General features: G+C 38.6%; 1 protein-coding gene across 1 annotated transcript in view; it reads right to left on the reverse strand.

Annotated features, from left to right (window-relative positions):
* The window catches only part of DIP2C (disco interacting protein 2 homolog C), a 308057-nt gene that overhangs the window by 108526 nt on the left and 187065 nt on the right, over window positions 1–12466 (reverse strand). The window contains exons 5-6 of the mRNA XM_053984007.1: window positions 5652–5777; window positions 4612–4821 (exon numbers count right to left, since the gene is read on the reverse strand). Of these exons, the coding sequence (XP_053839982.1) occupies window positions 4612–4821; window positions 5652–5777 (336 nt within the window). The remainder of the gene's footprint in view (window positions 1–4611; window positions 4822–5651; window positions 5778–12466) is intronic.

Genomic DNA, 12466 nt, shown 5'->3' on the forward strand with positions numbered 1-12466 from the left:
ATTGTGCATTCTACAAGTGTCCAGTTGGAGCTTTTGCTTCTGATCACATCCATTGTTACAATTTTCCTGAAACAAACAGCTTACATTGTGCTATAAGTGACCAACTGAAGTACAATAGATTGAAGTTTATGCCAGTAGTTGTTCGAATAATGTCTTCATTTAAGGTCTTCATTTCTTGTCATTATCAACTATTTTAGACTCAGCACAATTTTTTGCCCTTTCCTGGTAAATGGCAAGAGCTTTTTATAGATTTTGATTGTATTACTCAGTAAGTAAGTCAATTAAAAAATGCTGATGTTTATCTTTTTCTCTTTACTTATAATGCAGTTATGCAATGCATATGGGAGATCATGACTAAGAAAATAATTGTACTTAGTCAGCTATTAGTAACATGAGAAAGTATTTTTAAAGTGAGCTGTATTTGCTTACATCTTTCCAGTGAAGTATTCCTATCTTTCAGACTTTACAAGGCAAAGTGGAGTTAAAGACTAATTTTTTTTTCATGCATGGGGCAGAAGATACATGAGCAAGGATGCTCTCCCTTCAGAACTCTGTGCTTAAAATCAAATTCTTCTTTGTTACACATGGTGCTGAGCAGGGGGAAAGAACATAACAAGAGTCCTGCTCTTTTGTAAAAGGCTTTCCTTTTGAACAAACAGCACCTGCACTTGAAGTTGCCTAAAAGAAACTGTCTTCCCAAGGTTTCCACCATGGCTCAGTCAAGGAGTTCTCGTGCCCTGGCTGCCCAGCTGCTATTTACTTCTATCTTGAAGAAAAGGAATACTGAGATTTGTCTTGATGTGTTCCTTTATAGTATCTGCTTAACAGATGTCTTATCATGACAGTATCTACAGTTCTAAGTTTCATCCATTAGATTTACAAATCTTTGGTTAGTTAGCATCTCAGAGTAAGGCCTGGAGAAATAAAAATCATAAAGACACAGATTTGGTCTGAATGACTTCTAAAGAAAAAGATAATTGTTATGTTATGTGAAATGTACCCTTTTTTTGGCATAGAACAGTCAATCCAACCTCTGTCTACGGATGCAATCTGTAGAGAGTTGCTTGGTCTTATGTCAGGTAACTTGAAGAATTGTTTGAGGTTTCATTAAGAATCATGACCCTGACACATCTGTTCACTAAAAAGTAGAAACTGACAGCTGCATGACTTCAAAGTACTTCCTCCATCAAACATACATATTTGCATCACCTCCTATTCCCATCTCTTCCAATATCCTTGCATCAGGAGATCACAGACAGAACAGCTGTTTCCAGTTAAGGCTCTCTTCATTTCTGCCGCTGGAGTGACATCATTTACCCCATTTCATGAAGATCAGAAAGGCCCAAAAAAACAGAGCACATTCATGGAGGGACAGAGCATGTGTAGTGACAAAGCCCCATGTCTGAGGAGAAGCAAAGAAGTGGAGGAATACTTTCAGTGGAGGTTTGGAAGCTCACACAAGCACCAGGTATTTGAAAAGTCTCCAGAAACTCAAAAAGCATTCCTGAAACGCTGTACTTGAAGAAAATGCAGCTTTTACTCCCAAATAAGTTGGCTCTTCTGGTTGTCAGGGAAGGGAAATCCAGAGTCAGACATGCAGCTCTTTCCATTAGCTGGGTTTTTCTTGTATTGATGTCCAGGTGACAGATTGTATTTTAAACTAGTCTCCTGTTTAAGTTAACATTCGCCCTCAGAACACAAGAATTTCCAAGCTGTTTGAAAACCATGAGCCATGCTTACGGCACATGGTTTTATATTTATTTGATTAGCAATCTATGTAGCCTTTAATGTGGATAGAAGCCTTTGATTTTCAAACAGAAACATATTTGAAGTATATGAAAGAATCATTAAATGCACCTATAGGATCAAATCTTTGAAGTGAGATGATGAACTTTATATAGATTTACAATGATAGGCAAGAATTGTGTGATTTTCATTGCATGACCTTTGTAAACTTTGGGGTGTGCTTTCTGTCCCTGATTTTTATATACATAGAAATCCAAACCATGTAATACCAACAAATGAAAGCTTGAAGATCTTAGAAATGTGCACAGCACTGACCCAAAGAAGCATCAGAACATCAGATATTTTTTCCAGATTCCACTGGTTTGACCTCTAAATTCAAGAATTACTAAGCACAGCTGTGATAACTATGCCAAACTAAAGATTTTGCCTGTAGCTTAATGCAGACCCCTGAGCATCTTAAAGTTGAGAATAAATATTTAAATTATATCTATCCCAAACTAGAACTTTGGCCACAATAAAGCAGCAGCAGTCAATTTAATTGAATAGTATAACATTAAAATTGTATAATAGCTTATGCAAATTATCCAAATGATTCACAAAGATAACTCTGATTATATTATAGCTAAAGTTTTTTATCAAATCCCTTTTCAGGATTGCATTAGTGTACTTGAACTGGGAAAAAAATCTCCCTTTCACTCTGTGATACACTCTGGAGGTAAAATCCTAGTGGATATCAGAATAGATGTCTGTTTTGGTTTATCATTAAGGTCTTCCCCGTTGCATCTTGAATTTTTATCAAAATTGGCACCTTCAGAGTATGGCCTTACAGTTGATTTCTGTGTTGTAGGCCGGTCTGTCTCTGGAGAACAACTCCTGGACCAAACAGACATCAAGGCATGGTAACATATGGTCTTTGTGACCAAGAACAAACTGTCCCTGATAGCTGAGGAGCCTTAAGGAACAGGATTACTCTTCTCTCCTACCAAAGATTATTATTCATCTACCATCACTGGCCCACTGCCTTGGAAAGAGCCAGGCTTTCTGTAGGGACACTTCAAATCTATTACCTCTCATTTAAATGTAAAAACTACCTTCTTGGATGGGAAAGAAACAAAATAGCAATTTAATTTCAAATTTTTAAAGAATGCAGCTCACCCATGAAGAAATACATATTACAGTTATCAACTGTGCAGCTTCTCTTACATTTCCAGTGATTTTAGCAATGACTGATGGCAACCACAAGATCCCAGTTTCATCAATCAGATTTTGTGCCCAAATGACCTTTACATTACTACAGCTCAACAAGTGTCCAAGAAGAGATGCAATTTAATGCATCTTATTGTCAAAATGAATGGAAATATGCATAGACTAAGATAAGCTCAACTGCTCCCTTCAAAGGCAAGATCTTTCTAGTCAACAAGGCACAATAAAACAAGCATAAGAAACAGTAGTTTCCCTCCTCTGCAGAATAGTGCCATCTTAATTTAGCTCTATAAATGCTGTATTATTTACCTCAAACTCAGTGATTATAAAAGATTTACTGTGCCAGATTTAAAATTACTAAAATGTCAAATTATAAAGAAGCTATATTTAAAGACACATTAAGACTTTGTGTATGAGTAATGCAACCTTTCAGAGTCTGGATAAATTTAATTCTCTATGCCATAATTTCCTGTAGCATTTCAAGATGAAGTCACAGAAAATAATCAAATGCAATGATTAACATGTTCCCAATGTATGTGTTTCTAAAACAAGGTTCTAAGCATTCATTTAGCATGAATTTATGAATACAATTCAAGTTCTTCCCCTCATTGCAATTCAGCCATTCTGGATCATGATGAGAGGATTACTGAAAATACAGGTGATATATATCAAGCTATATTCATAGCAAAACCCAAGGGATATCTACTCCCATTCCAGCACATAAAATCATGAACACCGCAGATGCTTTCATGTATCTCATTATATATACTTGAAAAGGAAATGTCAGCTGAAGAACAGTCACACAAAACTGTAGTAAGACAGTACTAAGATTGCTTTATCTGGTCCAACAAAGACTGCAACAGATTTTTAGTGAGAGCCCAAAATACACACCCCAGCAGGAACATACACAAAGCAAAGGCCTTGTATGATAAGCAGCTGAAGAATGAATGGAAACCAAGCCTTGCTTTCCACATATCCAATCAAATAGCTGCCTCATGTTAATAAAGACCAGTGTCAATGGCACAATATTCAGAAATAATGTCTGTGAAGCTTAGCCCTAATAGAAAAAAAGCTTTGACTTCCTAGCATCTTTATAAAGGAAATAAACAAGCTATTAATAATAACAGCTCCCTTCTCTGAAGCTATATAGTGGCCTCTCCCATGGAGTACAATCGCTAGATATCCCAGTTCAAGCTCTAAATTCAATTAAGGGCAGAAAAATATGTTTGAGAGGACTACTGTTAACAGAATTATCAAAAATAATTCAAGCTATGTAATTAAAGTGGTGCAGCAGTGGGGGAAACTCATATGCAAGCAATCCCTAATGATGCATGCACTGATTTTCCTTACTGATGAATCCTACAGAGACCTTTATAGTGCTAAGTAATGGAAGTCATGCAACTGTACATTTTAAGGTATTTGGCAACCAATAGCTAGACCCTATTTGCCACAACATAAGCTTACTCCCAAATCTAAACTGCAATTTTTCCCCTCCTGAAATAGGAACATAGGACTATCTCTCCATATAATATATATCAATATTAAAAAGCAAAGAAGCAGTACAGGAAAGACTTTTGTAAGACTTCACACAGCAGCATCAACTGAATGTAAGAGTCAAAATTCATGTTAAACTGGACACACTCAACACATCTGTATACTGACCTATATGTGTTTGAGCCATTACATCAGCTAGTCTGTGTGCAGCACCACTGCCTCCACTTTGTGTCGAGGAGGAGGAAGTGGTTGATGTGGTAGAGCCGTGGATCGCTTGACTGATCCAATGTTCCATGTTTATACTCCCCTGGCTTGAGGTGGGAGTTCCCTGGGAGTCGCCCTGCACGGAGCCTTCGTCTTCTGAACCAGAAGAAGTATCTAGTAATTAAAAACAGCTTGTTAACTTGCAGTGCTTTGGGGTTTTCTTAATAGAAATAACTCATATTCATATCAAAAATTTCAAGAAAATGCCATGAAGAAAATCCCAGGAAGATAGGCAAACATAATGAGAAAACTGCAGCACTGAAAGCCCTGAAACTACGTCAGTTGCTAACTATGCACTTCTCCTGCTCTAAGGTCATGGTGTGTGTATTATTGTACAAAAAAAGAAGATAATTAAAGTCTTCCTTTATAATGTTAAACACAGAATCTTCTGAAGATCTCCAGCCAGCAGAGAATATTAAAAAAAAACTTTCCCAAGCTCACTCCACAAAGTCTGTGAGATACTTTTCCAATTCTAAAAAGTCCAATCCTCACTGAAGGATGGGAGTCTCAGCCAGATTCAGTGAGTATGAGAAGCATGGGATATGGGGTATTTTCACACTCTAGTAGATAAAAAAGCAGATAAACCTGAAAAGGAACGGCACAACAAATTGCTAAGATAATGTTACATTACATTGTTAGGGAATAAACCAGAAAAGTGGAAGGAACTTAGACTACCATAAAATATGACAACCTGGCCATAGTTAGGTGCTTGTAAGCCCAAAAGGACCAGTGCAAGCTAAGGTATCACCAAGGGCAAAGCAATCATGTGACCTGTCCCTGTTGACTTTTCCACTATTCAGTTCACCTTCTCTTCAAACATACCTCAGTTAAGCTCAGTGTGCATCAAATGACATTTCCATTACTGTCTATGCTGACAGATTAGCTGTTCAGAGCAGCACAAAGAACCATTTTTAAAATTCGTGTAAAAATAGAGAGATACTCACCTGGAGGTGTGTAGGCATCCATTGATGTTTGCACCACCAATGAACGTCGTTTTGAGGGCATGGGGACTGCCATTTTCCTTTCTTTATGTTTAGCAAGGGCTGCCTGCACTGCTTCTGTGTGGACATCTGGAAGGAAAGAAGTTTGGAGCCAGAGTTAGACAGAAAGGAGCTGTTCTCTGTGCATCCAGCAGACCTGGCACACACTCATGCATGTGCCAGCTGGGCTGACAAGGCACATCCCATGATGGGAGGCCAGGAGCACACGGGATGGCAGAGGAACTGCAGGAGTTCTTCTCTGTAGAAAAAGCAGCCACAGTGAAAAGTACTGTACTAACAAGCCCTTTCAGCTGTATGATATTCCCAGAACAGTGCTGCAGTATTTGAAGAGCAGGAACATCACTTCCCCAGGGCAAACCTCTGTTTAACCAGGAGCTGCTGCTTCAGTGACCATTGCTGTTTTCAATGGAACCATGGTGTATTAACATTGACCATTTTTTAAATGGATAAGGTTTCCAATTTACAGAAAAGTTACACAGAGTAAGTGAACAAGAACATTTTCTTGAAGGGTAAAAGGTATGTAAAACAAAACAATAGAAATGGCAACAGGTCCCTCATTCCCAAATCCTTCTCCTGCCACTGTCACTTGGCATTATTCACAGAAAAATAAGTACTATGTAGGGCTGGCCTGAGGTGGAATGAGGAAAAAAACACCCTAAGCACAGATCTGGTGCTTTGCAGGCAGGTGCTGCACACAGCTCATACCAGCCCACTCCACAGTACCCAACAGATCCCTTCTCCTTGGGGAGATGAACAGCTTCTCTACCTTTCCCATGTATTTATAGCTTCCTGCCTGCCAAAGTTTGAAAAAGGCCATTTATCATGTCTAAAAGATGTGAGTGACTTTTTGATAATGACTTTGTTTTAAGCACCATTTTTAAATTACTACCATAACTACATATTGAAATGTCTGCTTTTAGTTTACTACCTTGCACTGTTTGTCTATTTCTAGACACTGCACATTTCCAGGGAATTGGGACATATATTCACATGAGGTGAATGTATGCAAAAGACATTGCAGCCAACAGGAGTTCCTTGTGTGTAAAGAAGTTGCCACATATATTGACCCTCTGACATCCTGTATTTTAACCAGTTGCCACTGGTCAACTGAAGAAAATACAGCAATTTGTGTTTAGTTGTTCCCATTTGTGGATCAGTTTAGTGGTTCCCATTTGTGGATCAGGAGCACAGTGAATCAGGTCTAATCCAGAGTGATCCCACTTCTGCTGCTGCTGCATCTCCTGGAAGACCACCCTCAGAGGCTGGGTTGGCAGCACGCTGTGATTATCCTACTCCTGTATGGATGTGGTGGCAGCTCTAAACAGGCAATGTGCCCCAAGAAAAGCAACAGGAAAGAGAAGAGTGTGTGTGTGTGTATATATATATATATATATATATGTCTGTGTGTCTGTGTGTGTCTGTGTGTGTCTGTGTGAGTGTATACATATATTCTTATTTAAAGAAGCGTTGGTTGAATCACATTTATGCAAGTACTTTGTGAGTAACAACCTGGAAGGATCACTAGAAGCATTAGATGATAAGCTGCAGTGTCTCATTTCCAATAATGGTATTTCCTATCTTTTGCCAGGATTTAAGCACCTCTCAGTAGAAGTACAACAGGGAAGAGTAAGAAAAAGCACATTAACAGCTGCTTCTATGAGTTGCTTTCTTTTCTTTTGTTTTGAACCATGAAGAGAATGAGAATATCAGCAAAGAAAAGCAAACAGCAAAGCTGGAAAACCATTCTCAAAAGGTAAAAAAGTTGTACAGCTGATGTACCAAAATGAAGGAAGAACCAACGCTATCATCAACACAGAAATTGTCTCCTGTCAAGTCATTATTTTTAAGCAGAAAGTTTAAGGTCTTTCTTATTATTAAAAACTGATGAAAAGTTTATGTGAAAAGTATCAGAAAATTTATGTGAAAAGTATCATACTATGAAAATAAAGAATGTAAGTATTACCTAACAGCATGACCCCAAGATAAATTCCTACCTGCTCACTTCACACCAATAAGGTACACAGGACTGAACATGCTCCCTAATATTTTCTTATCTGTTAAAGGGGAAAATTCTTGGTTCTCCTTCAAAGGATAGCAATTAGATATCAAGTAGCAGGAAAAAAAAAAAAAAAGAATGGAAGAAAATAAATTTTGCTGATCAACACAGGAGGGACTATTTGTATATTATTGTACATAGAATTGTGTTTTAACTGTGCCAGGAGGGAGAATAAATTCTGGCAAAAATTTTTAAAGGAGGACAGCTGACAGAAAATCATTAAAATGCTTAGTGACAGCTGGATGCTGAATCAGAACTTGTGAATTCTTTGATTTCCTTTTTGATATAAGAAGGTAGACTCATCAGCTTAATTAAAAACACTCTGCAGGGTTTTAATTTTCAAATGAGTCCACAGGAGTCCAGGAATTGAATTGTTTTCCTAATAAGGCACATTCTTGATGTGTTTATTTGTAATGGGCTACCATGGAATAAACCACACTATAGATACCTAAAAAAAACCAAACCCAAAACCTCACAGGAAAGCAAAACAATGTCAAAGACAAGAAACTCTGAATAAACAAGAGGGAAGCTGACTGGGAAGAAAGAACATACACACCTGCTCCCAGCCCAGCCTGCAAGCTCAAATATTTAGAAGGCATTACTCAGATTATGGAGGCTACCAAAAAACCCTGAGATACACGTCTAGAAAATGCTGAGGACAGAAAATCCACAGATGGTCCAGGGAGCATCAACAAGAGTTTACAGGGTTTTAGGTGAGTTTACAGGGTTTTAGGGAGAGAAGAATAAAATGCAGCATAAACAGTCAAGCTTGGGTGAAAAATCTTTCCACAATGTTCTCTCTCAGGAATAAAACTCTTGGCTAAACAAAGTTTCTCCAGGCATATAAAGAATGGCTAAGGATTGGGTCAAGAATTAATAACAGCTGATATAGAATGTATGTTCTTCCTTTTGAATGAAAGCCTGTTGGTGGGTTCTGAAGATGCTCTTAACCTGTCTGGACAGCCTTGTACAGAGTGGGACTTGGTTAAGATAATGAACAGCCTTGAGACCAAGACCCAAATATTGAGAAATCAGAGAAGTGAGGGAAAGCCAGACTGATACTTCAGAATTACATTTGAGAGCAATTCATGGGTTACAATATTTATGCTGTCACCACAGCAAGACTAAAACTGTAAGGAGGTTTGCTCCCAACAAATATCAGCTTCAGATATGCACTTTGCATACACATACTTTGCTTTTCTCAAGGTTTAGAAAAAAAGCTTTGCTTTTCTGGTCTACAAACCAACTTTGGTTATGTAGCACAAGGAATGTTAACCAAAATGTAACTAATAATCTCTTAATGTACTTTTGTGAAGCATGGATTTAAATCCAAGTTGAAGCATACATTCATCACCAGTACCCCTGGTACTCTGCTTCTCATGAATTTGAACAGGAGTGTGGTAGCTCTTTTCCTTTACCTCAGTCAAAGATGGGCTGTGGTGTCCATCATATTGTATGTAATTCACTGCTTCCTCAAAACTGTCCCTAACAGCTACTGAAGAAATACAAGGAGACTTGCAACAGGAATTTATACAATAGGAACTGGATGCTCCTTGTTCTCTAAAGAAAGGAAACCACATTTGCGATGCACATTGGGACAAAGTAAGAAGCCATATCCAAGTTCCTTTGGGACAGGAAACTGCTGTCCCCCAAATCCCATCATCAAAAAGCAGTTTGTATTCTCTACACATCAGCAGGAACGTCCAACATGAATTTCCAACAATCTCAGGTAGGGTGATGCCTCTGTCTTGCAGGTCTGATAAAAGTCTCTCAATTCCTTCTCAATCTACCCTGGCATGCTTAGACTAACTGAATTCATCATACTATGATTGAGTATTGCTATAAAATACAGTTTTCTCATTAATTTTTTCTGAAAAGATTGTTCAAGTATGAAAACTTGGTCCATAAACAACACACCAAAATATCTGCATTAAAAAAAAAACATTAAAAGAACACTTCTGTCTTTCCTTATAGTGTTGCTTGCTGTAGTTTCTCACCTACTATAAATTTTGATAGAGTTTCAAACAGAAATATACCTTGATGTAATTGCACTCAAGCCTTCTGAGTGGAAGGCTTTTTCTAAGTGGAAAAATCATGCTTTTAGGTGAAATGTTCTCTCATGTGACATTCTAACTGTACTGTTATAGCTGAATAAAATTACTCCAGATCCTGACCCTTCAAAGCTCTCCTGTAGGTAAAAAAATCATTTTACTCTTCCCACCTGGCTTTTCCACAAGAACGTCTTACAGAAAATCCAGAGCATAGAGTAAAATATCATTACCTCTCTCTACAGTAGTAGGAAGTAAGGCACAGTGACTTATCTGCTATTGTCCTCCACTGTTTTAGCTTGGCCAACCACACATGGAATCCAATTTGTGTGTTTGTACTCAAAGAATCAATAAATGGGAAAGAGCAAAGCACCAAGCTTGGGAAAGCTCACTACTTGTGCTCGTTGCTTAACACCAATCAACCTGGTGTTCAGCATTCAACCTGACATATTTCTTATGGGCTGCAAACTGCAGACACAACAGCTCTGTCCCCAGTCTTTTCCCTGTTGCATTCAAGCATTTTTACTTGTTTATTCTCTTCCTTTACTTTCTATGACAGGACAGAAAGGGCAAGCATACATTTGGGAATAAACTCAGTAAGTGAAATAGAAAGGAAGTGGAACTGTAAAAACAAGCAGGTGGTAGAAAGAAAGTTTCCTTTCAAAGAGGTAATGATCTGTTATTATACAATATGAGATGAGGTCTCAAAACAAAGGGCAGAGAAATTAAAACTGGCACAGAGAATGAGGGTCTGCAAGTTCTGACTTCCAGAGTGATGACCTATGGCTTTGGCCAATGAGCTCCATAACCAGAATCTCTCCACTGTTGCAAATTCCTCATGCCACCAGCAGGATGGATTGCCCAGCTTTCCTGGGAGGTGCTCTGCTTAGTGCAGTCACTCTTTTCGTCTGGTTTATCTCATAACTTGGCGCAATGGTGTGCTCCTGGCTTAACTGGAAAAGCTTACAAAAAAAAAGCCAACCCCACTAAAACAGACATTACTGCACAGACACAGCTTGATATGGACACCCTTCTCAAATGGGGTGACTGAGTGACAGAAGATAGGGACAGAGCAGTATTAACTGCTGACAAGTGGGCAGTGGTCAAAGGTGAAATAGTAATGCCCCGAAATACAGAAATAAACACTGTTCATTTCAGACTGCTCATACTTTTGACTCCTTGTTCACAGTGTTCTTTAACCATTTATTCCATGCGCTGTCCTGAAATCTTTTTCAGGGGGAACACCACACTACTAAATTTTTATTTAGTCAGAAGTTGAGCTGGATGGTTTTAACTGGCTCAGAGATAATGTAAGTCTCTTTGGAACTTTTCATGAAGACTTTTTTGAGGAACATACTTTCACTCCTCCTTGCAAAAATTTATGCATACTTAGAACAAGTGGAGACTTCCCTCTATGACAAGCTGCCCTCTCCTACTCATTTCCTTTAGGGAAGACAGTATGCATGATCCTTTTAGGCTCAGCTGTCTCCACAAGCAAATCAGTCTTCTTTTCCTGAAGCAAAAAACAATTGTTGTGTGATGAACAAGGCCAGCCATTTCCTGCTCCACATGTGGAGCCCTGCTGCAGCATCTTGTGTTTCTCTACAGCTGCTAGAAGAGCACTCTTCCAAAGAGTGCATTCTCATCTGGCATGGAGCATGAGCCTGACTCACCCTACCCCTTCCACCCCATGAACAGGGATGCCCCATTCCTTACTTGGGCCAGAGAGAGTGTCCTTTAAAGCTCTGAATTGCAACTGAGACATTTGAAATATGCTGCAAATTCCTAGTCCTCCTGAAGACCTTTGCAGATTTTAGCAAATGAACTTGCTCTTTTTTCTTTAGATCTTCTTTTTTAAAAGAACAAAAACCTATTCAACAAATTACAGTTGCATTCTTCCTCAAGGTGGAGGACTTATTATTAGGGTTTTTTTTTTTCCCTACATAAATTTAACTTGCTTCAGCAGCTTCCTTTATTCAATATTAGCTGCATTTGCTCCATAGGCACGTCAAACACTCAAAATACTGTAAGCAAAGCAGTACCTCCTCAGAGATCAGGGATCTGGGTATGAGTTCTGCACAGATCACAGAACAGGGTGCTCCTCCCGTGGCCAGCAACAGCTACATTAAAAAGTTTCACATTATAAAACTGTTCTCACAGCCCTTGCATAAAATGCCCCAGCACACAAAAGAACAACATTATCTTCTTTTGTACTTAAATCAGGTCTTGCCGTTGTGTGTCAAGTAGTTCTCCTGCATCTCATTTACCACGCAGCCCTGTCTCTTTTTGAGACAAGAAATTACACTGGCTGTAGATGGGAGTCATGCATTGCTAGAATCAAGATTTTAGAATTTGTTTCTGCCTCTGTTTCTGATAAAATATATTCCTTCTTCTGGTTTTGCTCACGTTTTCAGTTTCCCAGGAATTATAAAGCCTTCATATGCAATCACCAGCTGTTTAAGAAAAACAAATATGAAAAAACAAGCTGTTGCTTATTTTTTTCTGTACAGATGCAGAATTACCTAAGAGAGTCCCTACCATCTTCTGCAGCCTGGTTTGCCCGTTGTAAGGTAATGGTACTACTTCCATCCCTCCTTTCAGGGGATGTATCCCTGGAAGAATAAAACTGCCTGGAGACAAACCTAGTTGTGATA

The sequence above is a fragment of the Vidua macroura genome, chromosome 1 (assembly GCF_024509145.1).
Source record: "Vidua macroura isolate BioBank_ID:100142 chromosome 1, ASM2450914v1, whole genome shotgun sequence".
NCBI lineage: Eukaryota > Metazoa > Chordata > Aves > Passeriformes > Viduidae > Vidua > Vidua macroura.